Below are 26074 nucleotides of genomic sequence, written 5' to 3'. Positions count from 1 at the left end.
GGGGGGTGCTGTGTAGTAGGGCAGAGAATTTACTTTCCTCTGGGAAAGAAATTTCTACACAGCATTGTTGTCTGGGGAGATTTAGGCCCAAGGACTGGCAATCTACTTCCATGTTAGGATGGGTTGATGACAACCATCATCACCTCTCTGATGTCTGACAGTAGACTGGTTAAGCAGTAACTAGCCAGACTGGATTTGTCCTGCTTTTTGCGAACAGGACACACCCAGGTGATTTTTCACATTGTCAGGTAGATTCCAGTGTTGTGATTGTACTGAAACAGTTTGAATATATATATCCATCAATGGGTTAAGCCTTTGATACATGCTGATAATATTATTCAAATTTAACTCTGTTTCCCTGTTGAATTAATCTATTTTAAAGCATAGACCACAGGACTATTTTCCTCCTTCCATTCATCCAATTATTCATTCCCCCCAGTTTATTGTCTAATTTTGCTCGATCTCCCCCACTGAAAAAAGAAAAAAACATAAACCTAGTTGTTCAAACAAATAACTTAACAAATTTCACATGATAACTATAAAGAAAATAGTAATCCAAAGATAAATATCCTCAATATACTTGTGAATGAAATTTAAAGAATGCATAATGTAATTAACATTAAAGGAGATATAAAAAAATATGAACAGAGTTTTACCTTAACATTTAATTGTTTATCAAATGACCTGCATCATTCAAAAGCTGTCAGCATAATTAATTTTGCAATGACTTTCAATTTTGTAATCTGCAATCAACTGAATATATTAAAGAAACAGCTCTCCAAAATTTACTTGTTAGAGGTCTACTATAACGTGGTGAAATCAGATTGCTTCAAACTTATTTTTGTTGAAGTAGATGCTGTTTGGCTATTGTTTTGCTATTATCTTTCTGTTCTCTTTTTGTTTGCAGGTACTCCAGTCTGCTGTTCTTGCCCATATGGATGATATAGAAAAGACTGTTGATAACATAATGCAGCTGAAAAAGATTAATCCTGACACCAATCCACAGTAATGAAACTTGAACTTTATCCTATGAACTTTTGTCAGATTTGATAACTCTCTGTAATCTGAAATATGAATACTAGATGTAACATAGTATATCATATATACACACATAGTACACACAGAATATGAAAATGACTCTGTCCAGGACAGTTTCATGTTAAAGCCACTCATGCTGATCGTGGAATTATGTTGCATCGAGCAATTTTCAAACTGCTGATGAATTTTGAGGTGCTGATACTAATTCTGATTGGACACCAATTTGGTAGTGTGTTAGGTAAGAAATAAAGCAACCTCAACTTTAGAGAATGGATGGCTACCTAAAGAAGTTGAAGGATCATGTGTTTTCTCATGGTTCCCATGAAAGATGAGATAATTTTCTAATGTTGCCAAAACACATTAGAGAGATTAATCTCATGAGAGATTAAGCAGACTAAACCCATACCTTCCAGGGTTTAGAAGAAGAATAGGTGATCTCATTGAAACATTAAAAAGTTATTACAATATGTGACAAGGTGGACACCTGGGTGATGTTTCTCCTGGCTGGGATATATAGAAGCTGGGATCAGAGTTTCAAAATAATGGGTCAGGCATTCAGGATTGAGATAAAATACAATTTCATTACCCAGCAGATTATGAATCCTTGAAATTCTCTGTACAATAGGGGTATGTTGGCTCAAAATGGAGTAAATTTTGACAGAAATCAAGACACTGTTATATTTTAAGAGAATCAAGGATGTGGGTTGATTTCAGGAAAGTGGCAATGAGGTAAAAGGTCAGCCATGAATTTATTAATGGCAGAGCATTTTGTTCTAATAAGTATGAAACACTGTGAAATAGGTAGAACTTTTTACAGTATTATTGGTTAATCTCATGGCACTGCATGCAAGTACCTAGGACCAGTTTTGAATTTGAATGCTCATCAGGGTTAAGCAATGAGGGTTAATGGAGAGAAAGAGATGATAATGGAGATGTGGAAAAGGATGATGAATAGGAGGTAAGGAATCAGAAAAGGGGACAAGAAAGGAAGGAATGAGGAGTTAGTCGGGAAGGAAGGGATAAAGTAGATTAGAAAAAAGAGAAATGGGATTATTTTCATTACTCTGTTATTCCACAAAAGTATGATTAGCTTTTATACATTATACATTTGTATGTGTTAAATTACCCAAGCAACTTTAATCCTTTACAATTCGTCAGTTTATGAAACAATTATTTAATTTCCTTTTCAAAAAGCTGTATGGACTCCACACAAATGTAAATCACACAATCATGTGACTCCAGCTTAATAGTGTTAAAGGGCAATTCAAGCTTAGACTATCAAAGTTTATCTGTCCTTTGCTGTCTTCCATCTATGCATACATTCTGAACAAACAGAAATCACAGATTGTTAGTCAGGACACAAATTGTGTATGATTTTGCTCCCCTCAAGAACTCAAGGCTGCAGAGCGTTTAGGCTCAAGTTTTAACAACCTAATTTTCCCTCATCATCTCATCCCATCCCATCAGATGGAAGAAAAAACTTGGTAAAATTATTATTTTGAAATTTTTGATCGCACCACTTTCTCTGCAACGTTATACTAATGGCAGTAATTCACACCATTAACAAGGCAGGAGACTATACAATTGGGTTTCTTTCCCCTTTCAAAATTATGCCTGTATCAATGTTCGATGTGTATTTTACATAGATGAAACGATTGACAATTATACCAGGTACTACTGAGATACCTGGTAATGTCCTGATTTTATTGCAGGTGTATGAATAATAATCTGTTTCTCAAAATAAATGTGCTGAAAATGCTTTTCTATTCTGCCAAGGTTTGGGATTTCTCTGCAGGCCTGTCTCCTACAGATTGTAGGATATACAAGATTGATTGCAGAAGTGGAAAAACTCCGCAAAGATCAATATGATTCAGAAAATCCACATCATGAAGAAATGCTGTTGAAGGTTAGTACATGGAGAGACTGCAGAACACATTCTGTTTTTATCTTCTACTTCAGTGCAGTCCTGCAGGATGAACCCTTTAAAATAATTAGTGTGTACTGAACCTATGGCATTGAGTAGATTTGGTTTCTTTGTTAATTTCTTAAAGGAGTTCTTTTCTTATTTTAAAAACATAAGACGTGCTAAACCTTAAACATTTCTACTAATCATTGTTTAATACTGAATTCCAGGTGTCTTTCAGCAGTTCACAGGAAAAATAAGAAAAACATGTAAATAAATTGTATTAGTTATTGCAAAAGCTGTATCAAGTTAGAATTCACAAGGCTTGGGAAAATCTGGTGCCTAAGGGGAGGTAGGAATATCTTGGTACATCAGGTAAGTGCTTTAGCAAAAAACAAACTGCTGGAGGAACTCAGAAGAACAAGCAGCATCTGTGGAGGCAAAGGAACTGATGCAGGGTCTCGATCTGAAACATTGACAATCCCTTTGCCTCCACAGATGCTGCTTGATCCACTGAGTTCCTCCAGCACTTTGTTTTTTGCTCCAGATTCCGGCATCTGCAGTCTCTCTTGTGTCTCTTGGTAAATGCTTTACATAACACTATTTGTGGGCAATTAGCACCAAGTTCTACAAGAAAATCTTCTGCCACCAACAATCAATCAATACTTGCCCAGAAACTCATGAAATATATCAATCATCTCCACTGTGCTGATGACAGAATGATTTCCTCCAATTTTCACTGCTTCTTGTCACTGGGGTGGGGGGAATACTGAATGGTCCCCAACTATGGCCTTCCATAGTGGCATTTTTCCACTCAGTCATCACTCTGGGTGGCAACTGGTTGGACATGGAGACAGAAACAATGAGAATGATGTCTTTTTGTTATATTTATTAGAACGTCTGCATTCCTGGCTTCTCTAGGTTTCCCTGCTCCACTGTGTTATCATATTTTCCTGTTCCCTCAACACCGTAAGAGTCAATGTCTATGATAATAACAGCAGCTGCACTGTACAGACCTGTTTTGCTTAAAACTATTGCGTACATTTATCCCATGTAAATATTAATTATAGGAAATTGCATTTGAATTCAAACTAACGATTATTTACCCATTATAATTTAATCAGAAAAATATGATTTTTTTTTCCTCTATGCTTGCTGTCAGCTGTGGACCTTCCTTCGTCCTGATGTAACATTGGATGGTCGAATTAGTAAGCAGTGGTGTGAAATAGGTTTCCAAGGTGATGACCCAAAGACGGACTTCAGAGGAATGGGGATGTTGGGGTTACATAATTTGGTGTAAGTATATATTGTAAGCAGTTTTTAGATTTTATTTTTTCTGATTTCTCCCTTCCTCACCTTTTCACATATGTTTATCTTCATTAATTTTTTTGTTCAGATATTTTGCTGAACATGACAATGCAACTGCTCGCCGAGTTCTCTTTGATTCTCACCAGCCAAAATACAGGTAAGTGGACCATATTCAGTCAAAATGCTTTATTCAGAATCTGTTGTCATTGATTGTGGATCAAATTTCAATTGGATAACTTAATTTTTGTAACTTCAGAACCAGAACTGCACTTTTTACATGGAACAATACATGCCCTCAGTTCATCCGGTACACTGCAATTAAAATCACAGCATGGAATTCCTTATCATGGTAAAGTGATAGCATTGAAGGTCAGCTTTGATTTCACTCCATATAAAGTCCATTGTGACATGTTACTGAAATGCAATAAACAAAATAACATCTTTTTTTAAAAAGAAATTAACTATCAATAACTGAAAAATGAGCATTTGAGGTGAGAGACAAAAGATGAAAGTTTCATGGAAAAGCTAAATTGATTACACCACTGAACATCAATAGAAGGTTGATTACTTAAGATATCTTTATTAGTCACATGTATGTCGAAACACACAGTGAAATGCATCTTTTGCATAGTGTTCTGGGGGCAGCCCGCAAGTGTCGCCACGCTTCCAGCGCCAACATAGCATGCCCACAACTTCCTAACCCATACGTCTTTGGAATCTGGGAGGAAACCGGAGCACCCACAGGAAACCCACGCAGACACGGGGAGAACATACAAACTCCTTACAGACAGTGACCGGAATTGAACCCGGGACACTGGCGCTGTAATAGCGTTACGCTAACCGCTACACTACCATGCCTGCCCTTTGTTACATTCCTCACATATTCAATGACCACATAAACATTATATTGGCATCCTTAACTATTGAAACACTCGTTGATAAAACAAAATGATATGCAGCAGCAAAACAACAAATCACAATATTTAAGAACTGCTAACACACAACAGGTACTTTATGCACATTGGGATTTTCAGTGCATACTACATGCACACGCACAAAAACCTCGGGCAGTGGGGGGAGGATTTTGAAAATTGTGATTGCACTATTTCCTTTGAAACTTTGTGGTAATAGCAGCAATTCAGGCCATTTGATAATAAGGAAACTATAATTATGTATTTCCCCTTCAAAATTATGCTCATATCAACACTCAATGTGAATTCTACATGAATGAACAGTTTGCAATAGCAGCAGGTTTTTATTTACACCAAGTTATATAAGCTTATTTTGATAATTGCCTGAATGTGTATATTCAGGAACTCGAGGACTAAAACGGGTCCAAACCGGAGGGTTTAGACCTGCTTTAGTAAAAGAGCCAGATGCTTCCTGGGCTGCAGAATCCATCTTCCTCAGAGAGGTAGGTTCATTCTTTAACTTTTCATTGTTAATAATCAGCCCACTCCACTCGCCTTCTAACTAGTGGCCTCGTGCTCCTCCTGCCCAGTCATCTCCCGGATCATCTCCATGGCTCTTCTCTCTGGTCTCCCTTTCCCCTGCCCATCCCCATCCTCAATCTAATGTCTAAATCACTACACAGTCTCCACTATGCTCTAGGGCAGGAGAGTTTGGGGGAAAGGTTTTTGTGTACATGCAAGATCAATTCTACCTTGCACAATATTTGCTCAAGTGTAGTAAAATATCTTGGGATCTTTCAAAAAAAACTGACTTGAGCATTTCCACGTGCAGAAAAGTAGTATCTGTGAAATGACAGGCAGATCCCAGTTGCACACCTTTTCTGCAAGTTATCTTCACCTCATTTCCATCTTATGTATTATTTTCATTTTTATAATATGTGCCAATGCCATATTAGTTGAACATTATATTATTTTAATTTCATCCTTTTCTTTTAGGGAACTAACTAAAGAAGATGTAAGGTACTTTTGAATCACTTTTTTTAATCATGTGCATCATTCTTTATATTTGATCTCATTGTTTGATAAGCATTTTCATTGGACAATCATTTAAAAGCTGTGCTGCTGTTATATTCTTCAAGAAAATTGCACTCTAGAGTTTTCAGCTATTCAGCCCCAGGTATCCTTGCCCTACTCCTATCCTGCTTGCTTGTTGTTATTGCAGACAGTGTATTAATATTTAGTAAGAACTTGGATCCCTACCACACTTGGACATGCAATCTAGTTCCATTCGAAAGAACTCTTTATTAGTGTAATGAAGGGTGCAGTGCAATTAATAAAGAAAATGTGGGGAAAAAGCTTATTATTATACATTAATCTACCTCTCCTCAACCCTTTTGCTTGTAAGGCAATCTGTCTTGTGGATTGGAAATTAATTTATAAAGTTTCTACTATGTCAAATTGTAAATTAAATGGCAACCTAGTCTGTCGGTCTGTTTAGGAAAACATGATGGTCTTACAAAAGAATGTAGCTATCTGTAAGAATAATTCTTAGATTATATGTGCATAAAAAGCGTTTTGATTTTGACAGCTGAAAGAATTGGAATGTGACAGCAGACCAGGTGGTGATAATTGTATTTTTATAGAATGAACATATTGAAAACAAGTTTTTTTTTATATCTGATTAAGTATTTGTAATGTGGCTTGGTGGTAATACCAATCTGCTAGGGACCTAATGTGCACTGCTTGCCACTTTGAAGAATAGACTGACCAAGCGTCAAAAAAAAAGCAACTACTGGAAATCTGAAATAAAGTCAGGAAATGGTGGAGATATTCAAATGGTCAGGCAGCAGACATGGAGAAAGAAAACTGAATTAACATTTCAGGTCACTGACCTTCTCTAGCATTTTCCGTTTTTACATACGATAGGCCATTAGGGGTATGGTATCGAGGGGTGTTGATCGGAATAAAGTGCATTAGCTCTAAATTATGATTTGTATCAATACCTCGTGAAAGTTGAGTTGTCCTTTAGAACAAAACTAAGAAAGGATGTAGTTCACTCTGGTCTTTCATTACAGGAAAGGCAAATTAGGTATAGTTTCAACTAGTTCTTCATGTTTAGAAACTCAGTGGAAGAGCTTAATTTAGCCTACTGTGTTCAGAACCAAGTGGTAAAAACAAATGTGCCAGATTCCCTTGTGTAACAACCTGCATTAAGGATTTTATGATAAGTAAATCAGGCTCACAACATTGAGGTTGAACATTGGAAAAAGCTGGGGGATTGAAAGCCCTCTCTGCCACCAGACTGAAGATTTTGATACTTGTCATCATTTAGGCTGCAGCAAGACAAATAGTTGCTGACAAAAGAAAAACAACAATTTGCATTTATGTGGAGAGAACTTGCATTTAGAAGCTCCGAGCTTCTCTAAACTGTGATCATTGTACTATAGGAAAGATAGAAATTAACTTGCTCATGTCAAGGTTCCACAGAGAGTGAGATAAAGAACCAGATCATTTATGTTGATAAAATAATTTGGCCACTCTTCTCCTTCTGCTTAATTGCTAAGTGAGGAAAAAATGGCCCAGAATTTCCTTTTGAGTGCCTTGCTGTCTGACATTGCAATCCAGAGCCTTTTAATCATATTTCCCACAGAAATGCTTTGACAGCTTATTAAACTGCAACCCCCAAGCTGAAACAGCTGTCAAAGTTATCAGCCATTCACGATCAAGAGCTGTTAATTAAACATTTTATTCATGTTTTTAAATTTAAAAGAAGTAAAAGCTGTAAACACTGAAAAATAAAAATAATTTGATTAACTCAACCAGTTGAAAATAATATAAATTCTTTTCAATGGAAGTTGCATAACTGTGAGGAAACTGCAGCAAGCAGCTTTGAAGCACAATAGACTTGTGCAGGCAATTCTATATGGAACTACTAGCCTTGCAAAAATTTCAAGCCAATATTTCTCCATGGCATTATCAGAAGAATGAAGGCAATAAATCCAAACTTTATGGTGTATGTTACATGCTCACAGAGCAAGAACGACAACGGTGCAGTAGAATAAATGTCTTTACTGATCCATATTAATCAAAATACAGAAACTGAGCAAGTTACAATTTGTAGATCCATGAGAAGGTCTGCAGAGACCTAGAAGCGCGCAAGTCCCCGAAGTCCCGTGCCAAAAGTGAAGTGTCAGAGGTGGCTGGCCAGTGCGTGCATGCATACTGCCACACTTGCGCAATCGATCCATTGGACGATCGACTGACCAGTGTGCGCACAGGTGCGCGCATGTGCCTTAGCTGCATTTGCCGCATTCTGCATACGGTTCGTCCCTCCGCCCTAAATAAGGGAACTGCAGGGGAAAAAAATAGGTTAAGTGAACCTAAGGAAACACTGAGAAGATTTTTTCACTGCTATTCTGCCGCTGCAGTGGTGGGGCGGGGGGGCGGCTTCTCTGTGTCTTTTAACAAACAGGGCAGATGCGCACCATATTCTCAATATCGGTGTCAATTTTTGGCCTTCATTCTGACCACACCAGGGTGAACATTATGCAGATCGTGGAATGTGCACTTGTGGCGTTGAGGGGGAACCAGTATTCGACTGCCCCAATAATATGTAGCTATCCTGTAGGATCAGTTCGTGTTGGCAATTTGTAAATGGTTGAAATTCGGGTGAAGGGCTGGCAGCCAACCAACCTGTAGTGCTCTTTTTACCTGTGGTAGGAGTGGATCATGGGCTGTACACTGCCTAATGAGGTGACTTTTGATTGGTATTTCATCTAGGCTTTGTAACAGGTGAACAACTTGAACAGAGGGGTGCCAGATGCTGTATCCTCAATCATTGGTAATCCGCTTAAGGCGTCAGCAACATTTTCGTTTCTGGGGGTATACTTCATTGTGCAGGAGTAAGCTGATAAGGTTCAATGCCCATCGTTACATTCTCAGTGATGACATTTGTTGGATACCTCGTGTCTTCCCCATTAAGCCTAGCACAGGCTTATGATCTGCGTGGATTTCGAGAGGCTGCCCAAGTATGTATAAATGGAAGCACCTGATGCCAAACATAATAGCTGGGGCTTCTCATTCAAGCTGTGAATAATTCATCTCCGCCTGAGACATTGTTCTTTAAGCAAAAGCAATAGGCGTCTCTGTTCTGCAAGGCATTTGATGTAGAACAGCCTTGACCCCGTAAAGTGAGGCATCACAGTTCATGACAATAGGCTTTTCAGGATCATAATGCAGCAACGCTAACGGAGAACTGAGGGTGGTTTTTACTTGTTCAAATATCTGTTGCTCAATTCTTGACCATTCCCAGTGTTGGTCCTTCTGGAGTAGTCAGTGTAGGGGCTTTAACACTGTTGCTGATTGATTTAAAAACCGGTTGTAATGTGTGACTAGACCCAGGAATGAGTGTAACTGTCATGTTTTGTGGATGTGGAGCCTTTGATTTTGTGCCCCTGTGGATGGAGACCTGTTTTGTTGACTTTGAAGCCCAGGCAATTGACTGAGTTGGCCAAAAACATACATTTCTCCTTCTTTAGAGTAAAGCCGGCTTCCTCCAAACGGGAAAGTACTCTGTCTAATGTCTCAAGATGATGGGACTCTGTACCTGTTACCAAAATATCATCAAGGTACGCACAGAGGTGAGGAATGTCCTTCAATAAATTACTAATAAAGCATTGGAATATCCCAGGTGCAGAACTCACTCCAAATACCAGCCACTTGTACCAAAACAGGCCTCTATGTGTATTGATAGTTGTAACATCCCTAGAATCTTCGTCCAAGGTGACCTGATTGTAGGTGTGTTTTAGGTCTAGAATTGAGAATTGTTGGCCTCCCAACAGGGATGCATACAAGTCCTCAATCCATGGTAGTGGATACATGTTCAGTCTTGTCGCAGGGCTTGTGGTCAGTTTGTAGTCGCCACAGATGCACACTGATCCATCAGGCTTGAAGACGGGTATGATTGGTGCCACCCACTCCGAGTTCTGCACCAGCTCAGTCACATCCACTTTCTGTAGGCAGTCAAGCTTTTCTTCTACCTTTTGAACCCACAGCATACGGCACCGGGCAGGCATTGTAAAACTTCACCTGGCAGTTCTCCTTAAATTTGAACTTAGCCACCCGACAGCAGTTTAACCCGAAGCATCGACTTGGAATACACGCTGGTGCTCTCATACTAGAATATTCAATGTAGGGTTTCCCCCGATACGATTGATGTAGGATCGCAATGATGGAATATTTTTAATCCAGTTTCTGCCCATCAAATTGGGCCGTTGGCCTCCCCTGACAATATGCACTGGTAAATGGAACAGGTCTCCATGGTAGACAACTTCTGCCATGAAAACGCTGCATACGTCAATGCTGTCCCTGGTGTAGCTGTGAAACACCAAGCTTGAAGGTTGTAATTTTGGAATCCAGCGTAAAGATGATTCGCTTACCAAGGTGACGGCTGACCCGGTATCCAGCTCAAATTTACGGGCTGGTTGTCCACTGTGAGCATAACCAGGTACGGAGGCTGGTTCTGATTGCCCAGTTCATGGGTTTGGAACATAGTATCCACTTTTTCGCACTGGCTGTCTCCTTGCGTGGAGTTAATGGTCAAATTCTGTCATTTTCCCGCGGTGCGTTGATTTGCAAAACACACCTTCTCAAGTGCCCTATCTTCTGACAGAACCGGCAGACAGTCTTTTGATACTTGCATCAGACCACTGGATATGACTTTCATTACAGTGGTGGCATCTCTCTGAAAGGCTGACGTGATTTTTGACTGGAAGCGGCGGGTCTGAAAATGCAAACATTGACATTTCTGGGAGAGGGCTCTCGCTCCAGTACTGCCTGAATAAGTGGTGATGGGGTCAGTTGAATCTATGTAAGGCCTCTCCTGACTGCCTCCCTGTGACTAGCTGTGGAGCATGCTTTGTCCCAGGACAAGTTGTGTTTTTCAGACGGGAGATTCTCACGTGTCTTCTCATCATGGACTCCAGTAATCAACGCTTGGATAAGTGTCGCTTCTTCGGATTTGTTCGGTTGGATATCTTTGTATTTGCATTCCTGCATGACCAGAGTTAATCTTGTGATGAAATCATCTACGTTCTCATCAGGGGTCTGTCGTATTGTGCCTATTGTTAGAAATTCATGATATCAATCAGTCCTTGGGTATTTGATTATGTTTTCATTATCTTCCTTGAGGAGGGGAGTTGATAGGTTGACTAATGTAAGTAACCTAATCTTTGTACGTCAGCATGATTTTAGGATGGGAAATCATATTTGATAAATATTATTGGAATGTAGTAGATCTATATTTCCAAAAGGCATTTGATAAAATACTGTGTCAATGATTATAACATAAAACAATGAGTGGAGGTTAATATATTGGCATGGTTAGAGGATTGATTGAACAGAAAACAGGATAGGAATTATTTTTAAGTGGCAAGACTGCAACTACAGAGTATTAAACACTCAGCTGTTCACAATTACATTATGCCTTTAAGTCAATAAGGTAAATGTATACAAGTTTGTTTATGACAAGAAATTTGATGGATAAGTAAACTACGATGAGGACACAAAGCATCTGCTAAAGGGCATAGATTAAGTGAATGGGGAAGAAGATGGCATATGAAGTAAATTGTTGGAAAATGTGAGATGGTGTACTTTGGTAGGAAGCATAGAAAACTGGAAACACGAAAAACTACAGATGTGGGATGCTGAAAACTGAATGTGTTTTAAATGGTGAGAAATGTTTATGTATAGAGGAACCTGCGTGTGCTGATTCAAGATATGCAGAAAGCAGAGTACAGAAAAGAGCTGGAACAGCAAATGGTGCATTGAAATTTATTGGAAAGGATTTGGAATACAAAAGGAAGTCTTGCACAAATTACGTAGGGTTTGGTGAGACCATATTTTGGAGTACTGTGTACAGATTTTATTCTGTGTATCCAAGGATATCCTACCTATGGAATTAGTGCAGCAGATTTATAAGATTTTGGTGTTTGTCATCTGAACCGTGAATGGGGAAGCTGAGCATGTACCAATAGCACACGACATACAATCTGTACACCCATGGAATACTCCTGTCCAACCTTCCATAGCAAGCAGACTGTTACCAACACATACACTCTACTATTTGAATTTACAGTAAACTCTGATAATCTTACAATTCAGCAATCCCGATGATTCGGCACCTCACCAGATGATGTTTGCTGCACTCCTTTTCCACTCAGCAGGGCCAGAGTTCTCTTGCTCCCTTTAAACTTGACTGATTCACTTTAAAATTTATAATGTTACATTTTTAAACAAAATTCAATAAAAGTGTGTTGAGGTAGTAATAGACTGGCACTGCTAAAATCCCAAATGTGCCGGATTATTGGAGTTTTACTGTACTTGCAAGTTAACTTGGTCCCCATAGTTGATCTCTGACTGATGACGGCCAGCCCAGTACAGGACCCTACCAATGCAAACAGCAAGTTCAGGCTTATCTCTGACACTCAGGAAAAAGAAGTGTTATGTTACTAAAAAAATTAATGATACTACTGAAAAATTAATATACTTAAAATGAGAAAAACACAATGTTATAAATTAGCTGAATTTTTCTTGAGCTATTCATTTTCTGTTGAAACTAATGGAGTCACATATTCACACAAGCAGTAGGAGCAGGAGTCACTCGACCCTTCAAGCCAGCTTCAACATTCAATAATATCACGACTGATCTGATTTGTAATCTCCACTCCATGTTCTCATCTACCAGTGGTAACCTTTCACCCCTATTATGTCTATCTGCCTGAAAAATTCTCAAAGGGTCTGCTTCTATCATCCTTCAGGGAAGAATTCCAAAGACTTGTTAATCTCTGAGGAAGGAAAATATTCACTTCATCACTGTCTTAAATGGTGATCCCTTAATTTTTAAATAGTTATCCTTAGTTGTAGATTCTCCCACAAGATGAAACATTCTTGCCACATCCACCCTATAAAGACCCCTCAGGATTTTGTATGTTTCAATCATTGCCTTTCACTCTTTTAACCTACAGCGGATGCAAGCTTACCCTGTCCAATCTTTCCTTATCACGCAACCCACCCATTCCAGGTGTTAGGTCCAGTAAACCTTCTCTGAATTATTTCCGATGCATTAACATCCTTTCTCAAATAAATAGACCAACATTGTACACTGTACTCCAGATGTCTTTTGTTACTGAAGCATAATCTCTCTCCTTTTGTATTCAATCTCCCAGCAATAAGCAAATCTAATGGCTTTCCTAAGTACTTGCTGTGCATGCTTCCCAGCCTTTTGTTAATCACAAACCAGACCACTCCAGAACCCTCCGCATCTCAAAGCTCTACAAATCCTGACCACTTATACATTTTATTTTCTTTGTGGACAATCTCACATTTTCACACATTACAATCCCATCTGCCAGATCTTTGCCCACTTACTTAGTTAACCTATCCAAATCCCTCTGTGGCCTCCTTGTGTCCTTTTTTTATTATTCATACGAGGGATGTGCGCTTTGCCGGCTTTTATTTACCTATCCCCGATTGCCCTTGAAGGTGGTGGTGACTTGGTTTCTTGAACCGTTGCAGTCCTTGAGGTGTAAGTATACCTACAATGCTGTTAGGGTAGGGGTTCCAGGATTTTGACCCATCGACGTCGAAGGAACAGTGATATATTTCCAAGTCAGGATGGTGTGTGGCTTGGAGGGCAACTTCCAGCTGGTAGCATACCCAAACCTTAGTGCCCTTGTCCTTTTAGCTGGCAGACGTCACAGGTTTGGAAGGTGTTGTCTAAGGAGTCTGGGTGAGTTGCTGCAGTGCATCCTGTAGATAGTACAAACTGCTGCTCCTGTGTGTTGGTGGTGGAGTGAATGAATGGTTGTGGGTGGGGTGCCTATCAAGCGGGCCTGCTCTATGTCACAACTTAACTGCACCAGGTCTACTCAGGCACAGGTTCAATAGCAGATTTTCAAGCATAACTGCAAGGAACTGTCGGACTTTCGGCTGCTGGACCTGATGAAGAATTCAACATCTCAGTGCAGTTGGAATGACAGCAGCAAGTACTTCTTCAATAGGTTTGGTTCATCCATGCTTGCATGAGTGCCCTTCAGAAATATTTGAATTGTAAATTGCATTGAGACGTACAAGATTCTGAGAGGGCTTGACAAGATAGCTGCCAAGGTGCTGTCTTTTTTTTTCTTGGTGCAGAGTTCAGAAACAGGAGATACAAGCTCAGGATAAGAGATTGGCCAATTAGGATTGAGATGAGGAGGAGATTTCTTTTAGCAGAGAATTGTAAATTTGCTGTTTTATACTTCAAAAAGGACTGTCCATACTTGGTCATTCAGTTTGTTCAAGGCTGAGATTGATAGTGTTTTGGAAACTATGGATATTAGGGGTGATCATAATTGATTCACAAGTATGAGGCACAGGCTCAGCCATGCCCTATTGAATAGTGAAGCAGACTCACTCCATATGGCATGTTCCTGTTATTTCAAAGCTGATTTTCATATCCACTAGAACTCTCTCCTTTAAAAGCATTAAACACTATAAAAACAGAGTGAAATAACATTTTATTAGGGTTGATTTACTTGCTGACCTAGTTCGTGTAATCTGGGATGCAGCCAAGATCTTTCAATTTGGAAAGTGTACAAATGTTTGTGTTTAAAATCCAGTTGCCATATGTTTAGAGTAATAGTGCAAACTTTAAATGAATAAGAACATTGTGAGAAAATTGATTCATATTTTGTTTACAATTTTTAAACAGCAAATTGAATAAAAAAGAGTTGGAAAAGAAAAAGTTTGATCAGGCAATTGGGTGAGTATTTTGAATGGCAGAATACAAGTGAAATAATGTTTACATATGATCTGAAATTATTGGTTGTATCAATACAAATCGTTCACCAAAAAAAACTGATGTAAACACCACCTGTTGAGGGAAGATAAAAAGCTGTACAATAAACTTGCAAAATTAGACATTCAAAAGAAATTCATTCAAAGATGACCCTAATGTGGAAATTGAGGAGATCTGATTGTAAGGCGGACCTTCACATGCATCTCCTCCAACCTTGTTGCATCCAGTGCTCTCTGTGACCTCCTTCACATCAATGATACCAAGAGCAGACTGCGCAACCACTTTGCTGAGCACCTGTGCTCCATCTGCCATGGCCCTCTGGAGCTCCCAGTTGCCAGCCATTTTAATTCCCCTTCTCATTCCCACACTGACCTGTCTGTCCTCTGCCTCCTCTACTGCCAGGATGAGGCTAAACACAAACAGAACAGCACCTCGTATTCAGCCTGGGTAGTCTACAACCCAAGGGCATGAACATTGAATTCTCCAATTTCGGGTAAACTGCTCCCCCTCTTTCCCTTTTTCTCTCTGCTCCTGATCTATCCAGTTCCTCCCACACCACCCCATCTCTCCAGCATCCTGTTTCTTTCATTCCTCCACCCCCTCCATCTGCCCATCACCCACACACTCCTTCCATTGGGTCCTCTTTTCCCCCCCCCCCCCCACTTTTCTCATCTGGCCACCCCACTTCCCTTATTTGATTCCATGCTCCACCTTCCTCTCCTATCAGATTCCATATTCCATCACCTACAGCCCTTTGTTGCCTCCACCTACCACCTTGCAGCCTCTGTCACTATTTCCACTCTTTTCCCCCCCCCCCCCCCCCCCAAATCATCTACCTTTCATCCCTCCTCACCTGGATTCCTCTATCACTTGCCAGCTCTGGCTTCACCCCTTCCCCTCACTGCTTTATACTGGCTATCTCCCCTCTATCTTTCTGTCCAGATGAAGAATCTTGACCCAAAACATCAATTGTCCATTTCCCTCCACAGACTCTGCCTGAACCTGCTGAGTTCCTCCAGATTCCAGCATCTGTAGTCTCTTGTGCCTCCTAATTGTGCATCTAGTATACAACAAACATGCTGCATAGTGGACTTGAAAAGTTATATTTTAAATTAGAGCAAGTTCCATACTTCCTGACCACAGATTATGATGTCCAAGGCAGAGGTGAACTGACTTAAAGCTTTTGATCTGCAAGAGGAATATCTATTTGGAACTGCATAGCCCCAAAAGCAGATTTGGTGTTCATCTTTTTGAATGTGTTTAGTGGCACGGGGAAAAAAGTAAAGTACAATTTCACAAAAATCTGAAATGAATTTATTAAAATTGTACTTGGTCTGTCACTTGCATAGATATTATCCATTTGCTTATACGGAAATGAACAATGACTAATTTTTTTGAACATTTTATTTTGTGAATTAATTGTTGTGGAGTAGAAGTACTCTCACAGTCTGTTTTCAGGTCAAAAAGAAATTATTTATTTGATTAATCTTTCACCTTGAGGAGTGGGAGAGAGGCTTGTTCACCTTATCAATGTAGTGCACACATTCCTTTATTTTTATGCTGCTTGTTCCACTGAACAAGTTCCTATTCACGAACCCCAGTCATTATGGCCGTGATCCTCTTCAAATTTTTATTTTGCTACTGGATCATTACAAATTACTTGATTTGCAGATTTCTCAGGTAATAATCTCCCACTAGGTGGGGAAGGCTTCTTGGTTTACATCAAATATATGGGTGATATTAAAACTATACTCACTAAAACATTGCTCCGGTCCACCACGTGTCCACTGAATGGGAAGATCCTGTACCCTATGCCAACTGTTGTGGAGCAAAAGGATTGCTTGCACAAATCCATAGAGTCATACAGCCTACCTTGTCTCGCCTCATAACTGAAATACTCCATTCCCAGGCAACATCCTGGTGAAATTCCTTTGCACCCTCTCCAGAATTCATTTTTGTAATATATTCATCAATAAACCTTTTTTTTAAACAAAAATACTCTCTTCCTGGCAACAATGATTTAAAAGAAAGCTATCTTCCACTGAACTGCCAATAGCTTGGTATTTGGTATTTATATAGTGGTTACCTTTTTTACCACATGAAACTGCTAGTTTAAATTAGCCTGTAAAGAGACATTGTATCAAATTACCTATGTTACATTAGTAAGGTATCCTCCAACAATAAAGTATGAAAAGTTTTCCATATATATATATATATATATATATATATATATATATATATATATATATATATATAGACACACACACACAGTTTTCATGATCTTGCTTCGATCCTTGTGAATGTATATAATGCAGGTTAACCATCTCTTATCAGGTCTGTGCCACTGGCATTCAATAATGAGCTTCTAAATCTATCTAATAATACTTGGGATGAAGAAGTTCACCACTAGCTTCAACGTGCTAGCTTAGCTTTTAGTCAATTGAGGAGAAGGGTATTTGGAGACCAAGACGTCAGACCTTGCACAAAAGTCGTTATCTACTAGGTACCTGTGATCCCTCTTAAATGCTTCTGAGACCTGGACTACCTCCAGCAGGCAATCAACCCAACGTCAGTATGCTACCTCAGGCCAATATCCCCAGCATCGAGGCCCTAGTTACTCTGTCCTGTACATCAAACAGGACACGTTGCTCACATGCCCAACACCAGCCTCTCAGAACAGATAATATAATTTGAACTCTGTCATGGAAAGTGTTTACCAGACAGACAAAAGAAATATTCATGGATATGTTCAAAGCTTCTTTGAAGAAGTACAACATCTACACCAGCTCCTGAAAACCTCTGGCCCGTGACTGCTCAAAGTGGAGAAGGAATGTTCAAGATGGTACAGAGAATCTCAAAGCCATGTGTTGGGACCATACAGAAGTCCTGTGTGAGCCTAAAGCAGCACACCACCTCGTGAGCTGTCCACGTCAGCCACCTCCTGCCCCATCTGTGGCAGAGACTGCGATTCCCACATTGACCTCATTAACCACCTTGGAACCCATAAAACCAGAGTAGAAGCAAGTCAGACTTTATCCTGAGAGACTGCCTAAGAGGAAGAAATAACACCAGGTAATTTGCTTTTTATTTCTGTAGTGCCTCCATTTGGCCCATTTGAAAATCCCTCCAAATAAGAATTTATTGTGAGGGAAATTTTTGACTAAATGCTAAATTACATTGATTTCATATTATTCTGATTTGATTACATTTTTAAATATGTATTTATTCTCTTACAGGTTTTCATTTGCTATAGTGGGGATTAATATCACTGACCTTGCGTATTCTCTGCTTATAAGTGGATCATTGAAGACCCATTTATATAATGTTGCTCCTGAAGCACCATCACTCTTTGACTTCTACAAAGTTTTCTGTAAGTTGATACCAGATATAAACACAAGTATCCTTTGCTGTGAGGTATTGCTGTTGAAATGTAGTTTTGGTCTTCCAGCATAAATACCTTTTAATGTACTTTAATATTCCTTGAAAGCTTGGGTATAGATAGATAGCTGCCAGTTATATTTTGTTCGGCTGTCGTTATGGAGCTCTGGGACATTGGAAGTCTTGTTCAGATATACTATTATTAGCAAAACTGAAGTCTTGGATCCTGATGCATAACATCCTAATTTTCCTCTTTTACTGTAATCTAAATTACCCAGGTTTTTTCAGTCTCTGCAACCACCAGTAGTAAACTTGTCAATAAACAACCCGCTGGAAAAATTCAGCAGGTCGAGCAGCATCAGTGGGGGAGAAGAAACTGTCAATGTTTTGGGTTAAAACCCTGCATCAGGACTGAGAGGGAAGATAGCTAGTATAGAGGAGAGAGGGAGCAGTGAGGCAGGGGCTAACAGGTGATTGGTGGACCAAGGAGGGATGGAGGATAATGGGCGAATGGAGCCAGGTAATGGATGGGAAGGGTTGGAGTTGGGACACAGATACTAGCTATCTTCCCTTTCCACTTTCAGTCCTGATGTGGAGTTTTGACCCAAAACCTCAACAATTCCTTCCCCCCACCCTCCCCAAGATTCTACTCAACCTACTTCCTCCAGCAGATTGTTTGTTACTCCAGAATCCAGCATCTGCAAGTCTCTTGTGTTTCTATTAAACGTATCACTTTGTGCTCTTGCTACGATTGCTGTAAACTTGCCCTCTTGTCGTCCTGTTAATACAACATATCCTGCATCTTAATAGATCAGAAGGTTCATGTTAGCTGGCTCTGCTTTCATTCTTGGGATTTAAGTAACTGAACAAATAAAAGTGCAATATCATAAAATTGCATTGTTTATTGTTCTGTCCACATTTTTCCTTCAAGATGAAAATCTTTTTCTGTTTTCCTTGTGTTCCATGCAGGCTACCTGATGCATGAGTTTCACAAGTTCTGGATTGAAGAGGATCCTCTTGATATAATGGAATTTAATCGTGTTCGAGAGAAGTTCCACAAGCGGATTATAAAGCAGCTTCAGAACCCAGATATGACCCTATGCCCCCATTTTGCAGCCTCGGAGAGTCTAATGAATCTGTAGATCGTCTTCCCGTTAGTCATATTACTGCCTCACTTCTGTACTTGTCTGTGAGCTGATTTTAAGAAACTGAATTTAAATCACAGCATTGATCACGACCAGCATATCTGATGACCATGGTGACTATGCATGCTTTGTTTTAAGTATAACAGTTCTCTATCTGGAACAGTAAAAGTACTGCATATGCTATACATTCACATGAACAATGGAGATATTCTCCATAAACACTTGCTCATATTGTGGCAGCATGGAGTGTTACATTTTAATCATTTGAAGAAACTTTCAATGTTTTCATACATTAACTCTCATATGTTGCTCTTCTCTCATTGTGTTTTGAAATGTTGTGATCTGTAGTTCTGTAAAGCCCTTTAGTTTGAAAACTTATCATGATTTGCACAAAATTACAAACAATATTTATTGTGGAAGAATGTATTTTGATCAAAGAAATTGCAGATTTGCATAAGTACACACCGTAATATCATTTTATGGGATTTAACTATATATTTGGTAACTTTAACTTCCCAGCAAATATATTTGGGTAAGTTTATTTATATTGTACTTCAGTTTAAGTACAAATTAGAGCAAATATCTTTTTTAACAGATTTGTTTTGAAAGTTTGGTGGCAAATAGCTTGGACTATCTGCTCAATATCCTGAGGGTTATTTGTTCTCAACATAAAATGTAATATGCAGCTTGGTACTGTGTGATGTTATTAATCCTACTTACTGATTCATAGAATAGCTATTGAAGCATGTGAATATGCAGTAGATTGCACACATTTGGCTTTAAGTGCATTCTTGGACTATTACACAGGTATTTTTGTGAGTTATCACACCAGTGCCATATCTAATTTAGAAACATTATGTCTGGTTGAAGAGGGATAAACTTTTTTTTAGCTTTGTTAATCCCTGCTATGACATGTACATGAAAACAAAAATGTTACTGTTTACGAAACAATAGTTGGTGAATCTATAGTTAAAATATTGTAGTTTATTAAGTCTCTTAAAGGGGCATCACCTACATGAAAATGTATTTCTTAACCAAAACAAATATAAAAATACATTGTATTTAATTGCAACAACATGCCACTGGTGCATATCATATTAAAAATGATGCATGTTTTTTTTCTTCTTAACCACCAAACAAATCTTTGATTAATTAAATTGATGATCCTCAAATTGCTTATAGCTTAGTTTTTAAACTCTAGGCTTATTCTCTAATATCTCATCTTCTCTCCCCCACCACCCCAAAATTTGAAGTTTAAGAGCATACTTGAGCATACTAGATTTTAATGTTTTTAATTCGAATATGATAATGTTATTGTAATCATAGGATCCTCCAGATTTTGTTTAAAAAAAGATTCCAAATGTTTGGAGTTGTAACTTTTAACATTGCCTTACTAATGGTAAGGATCCGTGTATTTATTGTGTTGGTTTGTTCAGAATATTCTGAAATTAGTAAGAAGAGTATTAATCATGTACATATTTATTAATTATCAAATTTATTTGCCTGCAATCAATGAAAGTTTTGCAAGTTACCCACGTCTACCTACCTAAATTTTTTTCTCCTCTGCCATGAGTAAAATATCTAAAAGGAAAATTCCTAAATTTATCCTTTGTAGTAAATGTTGAATTTACTTCATAATGCTTGCTTTTTACTCCTAGATGTTTAGTTTATAGGAATGTGTGGAAAATGTGAATTTATTAATTTTGGCAGGAATAATAAAGAAGCATATTATCCAAATGGTGAGAGATTGCAGAGCTTTAAATTCAACGGGACCAGAGTGTCATAAGCCATAATTCTCAAAAGGCTGATATGCAGCTACAGCAAGTAAATAGGAATGATTTTAGAACTGTTCATTGCAAGGGAATTGAAATATAAAGGTAGTTTCAGTTACCAATGTGGTACATTGGTAAGACCACTTCTGAGTACATTATTGATCTCCTTAAGGAAGGACATTAATGCATTGGTTGCAGTTTGGTGAAATTCTGAGGGGTCTTTATAAAGTGAGAAAATGTATTGATAAATTGTATTGATAAAATATACAGAAGATATCTCGGTTCTGCAATTTCTCACCATTTATATAATATGATTTTTCATTCATCCTTCCAAACGGACAAGTTCACATCTCTCATTTTTAATCAGTGAGCCCTGGTTCTAGATTCTCCCACAAGAGGAAACTTTCTCTCCATGTCCACCCAGTCAGATGCATTTGTCAGATCTATGCCCACTCACTTATCCTTATCCCTTTGCAACTGCTTTACATCCTCTTCGCAAGTTATTTTCCTATTTCATGTCTTTGGCAAATTTAGCAGCCATGCCTTCGTCCAAATCATTTACATTAAGTGTAAAATGTAGAGGCCTGAGTACTAATTCCTGTGGTACACCACTTGTTACATCTTGCCAGCTAGAATGGACCCAGTTGTGCCTATTCATTGTTTCCTGTAAGGCAGCCAATCTTCTATCCAAGCCAATATGTGAGCTTTTACTTTCCACAGTAACCATTAATACACCTTCTTATCGTATGCCTCCTGCAAATCTCATAGTATCCACTGGTTCCCTTTATCCATAGCACATCTGACTTAGAAGAATTCCAATGAATTGATCAAACATGATTTCTCTTTCACAAAACCACACTGGCTTGCCTTATTAACTTGAATTTTCCTAAGTGCCCTACTATAATGTCTTTAATTAAAAACTTCTAATATTTCAATAATGACAGACGTTAAGTGGCCTGTAGTTTATGCTTTGTTTTCTTTTTTGAATAGAGAAGTTATTTATTATTTTCCAATCTAACGGAATGATCTCTGAATGAAGGGAATCTTGGAAAATTAAAACCACTACCATTTTTAAGAGCTTGGGATGAAGTCCATCAGCACCCAGCAGCTTGTCAGGCAACAGCTGTAACAATTTGCTCTGGAAAACTTCCCGGGTGATTGATTGTAATTTTCCTGAGTTCCTTCCTCTCCTCCATTTCCCGATTTTTACAGTTATTTCTGGAATGTTACTTGTGTCCTGTTTAGTGCAGACTGATAGAAAATACCTGTTTAGTTCATTTACCAGCTCCTGGTTTTCCATTATTAATTGTCCGGATTCACGATTTATTAGGACCAACACTCACTTTATTAACTCTTTATTCTACGCTTAAATAATTATTGCAATTTTACTAAATATGCTCAGGTTACTTTAATGTCTGGTTATAGCTCTATAATTAAAAAGAAATACTGCTATAGTTAAAATGATCTGATGCACTAGAACAGAGCCACAGCAGATAACCTGCTATCCACTCTTACAGTTTTAGAATAAAATTGCTTCGGAATCTCTCTTTTAGGACTGAATACATCTAAGTGGTTAGAAAATGACTGAAACAAATTCTTGCATAAATTTAATATAAAATAAATTTATAAATTAGTGATTGTTTTAGCTGGAAGATTCTATAAGTTTAATGCAGCAAAAGATAGAGTAATGAAGTTAAGCCCTATAGGAACAATGAGAAAACTAGAGAAGGTAAGGGAAAGGTAAAATAGGAAAAAGAATAAAATCAATGGTGTAATCTTAACCTAATACTGCAGCTGGCTAACATTGAACAGGGCACCAGTTTACATTGCACCCAATTTTGCTGTTGATTGATTTCAATGGCATAAAACTGAGTGAAGTGTAATTGCACAAGTTTCCCATTTGACGGATTAGTTTAAAATTGTTCTTCCCCTGAGTACCCAACTCCTCGCAATGGCAGATGAGAGAAATGTAGTTTAAACTCGGTATACCTGAATATCGAGCCAACTGGGCAATAATTCGAAGTATATTAAAAGAATAAAAAGAATTGAGAAAGAAGAAGGAACAGATTTTAAAAACAAAGTTTTGTTTTTCAGTAAATGCTCCTGAATTCTGATAGTTAATTTCTATCACTTTATTTTCTAAAATTGTGGCAAAAAAATTGTTGAATGATGTATTAACTTGAATATGTGTCTTTGAACAATTAACTGAATTGCAATTTAGTTCATCAGTTGTTGTCTCTTGAATAGCATTCATTTCAAGTTGAACTCTGCAACATTTAATGAGGGCAATTTTGGCTGATCATGTTTGCCAAACATTGATATTTGTATATATTTAAATAGATTGTAATCTTTAAAGCATCAATTTGTTAATTATACATGTATATTTTACACTCAGCACCCGCACCTAAAATGTTTAAATAAATATGTTTAAGTGTACATTTACTTCTGGACTTGATAAAGTATGTTTATTAAGTTACTGTATGTGATTAGTTGTGCATGAACTTGGATTTCATAATGTGCAATAGCTTGTTCTAAATGCTTAGGAATTTGTAAAAGACAAAATGTTATTCTTGAATTCTGTTTATTTTTCAAACGGGAAAACCAAGCTACCCCAAGTTGTATCTATTATCTTAAACATTCTATTTTCCATGTAGAATAATCTAAAATCCTTAGTTCATCACTCAAGTTAAAAATACTACATTTAAATTTTCATAAAAAATACATTGTTTACACATTTTTTTCTCTCTTTTCCTTTTTAAGGCCCACACCTAGAGGTTCCTACCATTCTGTTCCGTCAATTGGATGGCTTTGTATTCATTTTTACTGCCAGTATGATCTGCTTGATAATATTCTCTCTTAGTGAAATAATTGGATCCAAATCTTTTTCTAGTAAATGAAGGCATAATTCTGGCTGACAGTTAAGTGCAATAATGTAGTGTACATTTGTTAGAAGTGTTTCTCTTCATGTGATCCATTAAGTTGTCTGTTCCAGTGCATCACAGGGATGAGCTGGGTGGTCATGGGCAAATTCTATGAAATATGTTAATTGAAGAAGACTAGAGGATTACTATTAACTTCATTTCCATCACAAAATAAGTTGCCATTCATCTCATTGCTATTTACAAGCAAGATGAAACAATGTATATGCAACAGTCACTTAGATATTTTGTGCAATGTGAAAGGCGCTATGTCAATGCAAATTGCTTATTTCTTCCCCTTGTGCAATAAAAGATCTATTGAAACAGGTGTTCTAAAAAGTAAAATACAACAGACAGTTGTGATCTCACTGGATTTCAAATCCACAATTGATCTACCTCTTACAAGTAATAAACTACATTTATAATTGCTTCAATGATCTCATAAAATAACTAATGTTTTAGTTTAATGGATTAAACTATTTTCTGATATTCAAGAGTAACTACACGGAACAGGTATAATATATACACTGTATATATAAACAAATTGTACTTTAGGTACTCCCAACATGTACTCATAGTAGAAAAAGCAGTTTGCAAAATTAATGCTACAGCACCAGTCTAAAATAATTAACATTAGAATAGCTGTGAATTTAATCATAAAATTTGAACAACTGTATTAGTTTAAACTGTCTTGGAGAATGCAGAGCTGAACAAAACTGCAGAGCTTTGTTACAACATATTGGTTATGTTGATGTAACACAATGGTTAAATGGTGGAAAGTTCATTTTTTGGCTTAATTATAAATAAATGCTACTGTACTTATGAAGTCTTCAAATTAGATAAGATTTTTTTCAGAGCATCAAGCTTGTTTTTGACATTAAATTTGAGATTGTGTGATTGGTTCATTCAAGTAGGAAAATATGGTTATACAGTATATGTATGCTGCTGACTCCAGTGTACATCTTTTCACCAATTAATGCAGGATTCCAGGAGGACGGAGCTCTACCATCTTGCCCGATGAACAGCACACTGAGGAAGTGACATTAATAACAAGCTCAGTGTACATTTAGATCACTTTAAAATATATGGTATTAGTAATGAATGTTTCCAGGTATTATAAATACCTTTTCTTAAACTTCCTTGGTCTTTCTCCTTGATCTGACTGCCGGAATTCACTCTTTTGAATCATGATTTTGCACTTTTGCAGCAAATCTAACTCTTATGAAAGGCTTTGTATTTTGCTCATTGTTTTTGCTTTCAGTTCTGATACTATGCTTTGGTTGAATTGTAAAATGATGGAAACTGTATTTAAGGTAGCAGCTGTCCACTTTGGTAGAAAACACAAAAATACTGAGTGTTTTTTAAATGATGAGAAATTGGAAAATACTGATGTTCAAAGGGACCAGTGTGCCCTTGAACTGAAGTCACTAAAAATTAACATGAAGCTGCAGCAAGCAATCCAGAAGGTCAAATGGTATGTTGACCTTAAATGCAGGAGAATCTGAGTAAAGATGCCTTACTGCAATTAAGACTGCACCTGGACTACTGTCTAAAATTTTGGTCTCTATCTAAAGTACATACTGGCAGTACAAGGAGTGTAGTGAAGAGTCACCAGATCGATTTCTGGAACAGTTCTGTCATGTGAACAGAGAATGAATAAGCTAGCCTCTTGGGAATTTGAAAGATTGAGAGATGATTCCATTGAGACATACAATATACATAAAAACTCAACCAGATACATGTGAAGATGCTTTCTCTTGCTAAGGAGTCTGGAACTAGATAATCTTAAAATAAGGGGATGACCATTAAGGACTGAAATGAGGAGAAATTTCAAGGTGGTGAATCTTTGGATTTCTCTACCTG

At 37.9% G+C, this 26074-nt stretch overlaps 1 protein-coding gene across 2 annotated transcripts in view; it reads left to right on the top strand.

Moving 5' to 3' along the window:
- elmod1 (ELMO/CED-12 domain containing 1) overlaps positions 1 to 25242 on the top strand; it is a 36815-nt gene extending 11573 nt beyond the window's left edge. The window contains exons 4-11 of one of the 2 annotated variants that reach the window (XM_052026193.1): positions 908 to 1005; positions 2815 to 2944; positions 4104 to 4237; positions 4338 to 4406; positions 6157 to 6180; positions 14912 to 14962; positions 18235 to 18368; positions 19346 to 25242. In XM_052026193.1, the coding sequence (XP_051882153.1) occupies positions 908 to 1005; positions 2815 to 2944; positions 4104 to 4237; positions 4338 to 4406; positions 6157 to 6180; positions 14912 to 14962; positions 18235 to 18368; positions 19346 to 19518 (813 nt within the window). In that variant the 3' untranslated portion in view covers positions 19519 to 25242. The remainder of the gene's footprint in view (positions 1 to 907; positions 1006 to 2814; positions 2945 to 4103; positions 4238 to 4337; positions 4407 to 6156; positions 6181 to 14911; positions 14963 to 18234; positions 18369 to 19345) is intronic. The other variant, XM_052026194.1, reaches the window with a different exon arrangement.
- Positions 25243 to 26074: the final 832 nt, after the last annotated feature.

This window comes from Pristis pectinata, chromosome 11, assembly GCF_009764475.1.
Source record: "Pristis pectinata isolate sPriPec2 chromosome 11, sPriPec2.1.pri, whole genome shotgun sequence".
Taxonomy (NCBI): domain Eukaryota; kingdom Metazoa; phylum Chordata; class Chondrichthyes; order Rhinopristiformes; family Pristidae; genus Pristis; species Pristis pectinata.
This window is presented reverse-complemented; position numbering and strand designations above follow the sequence as displayed.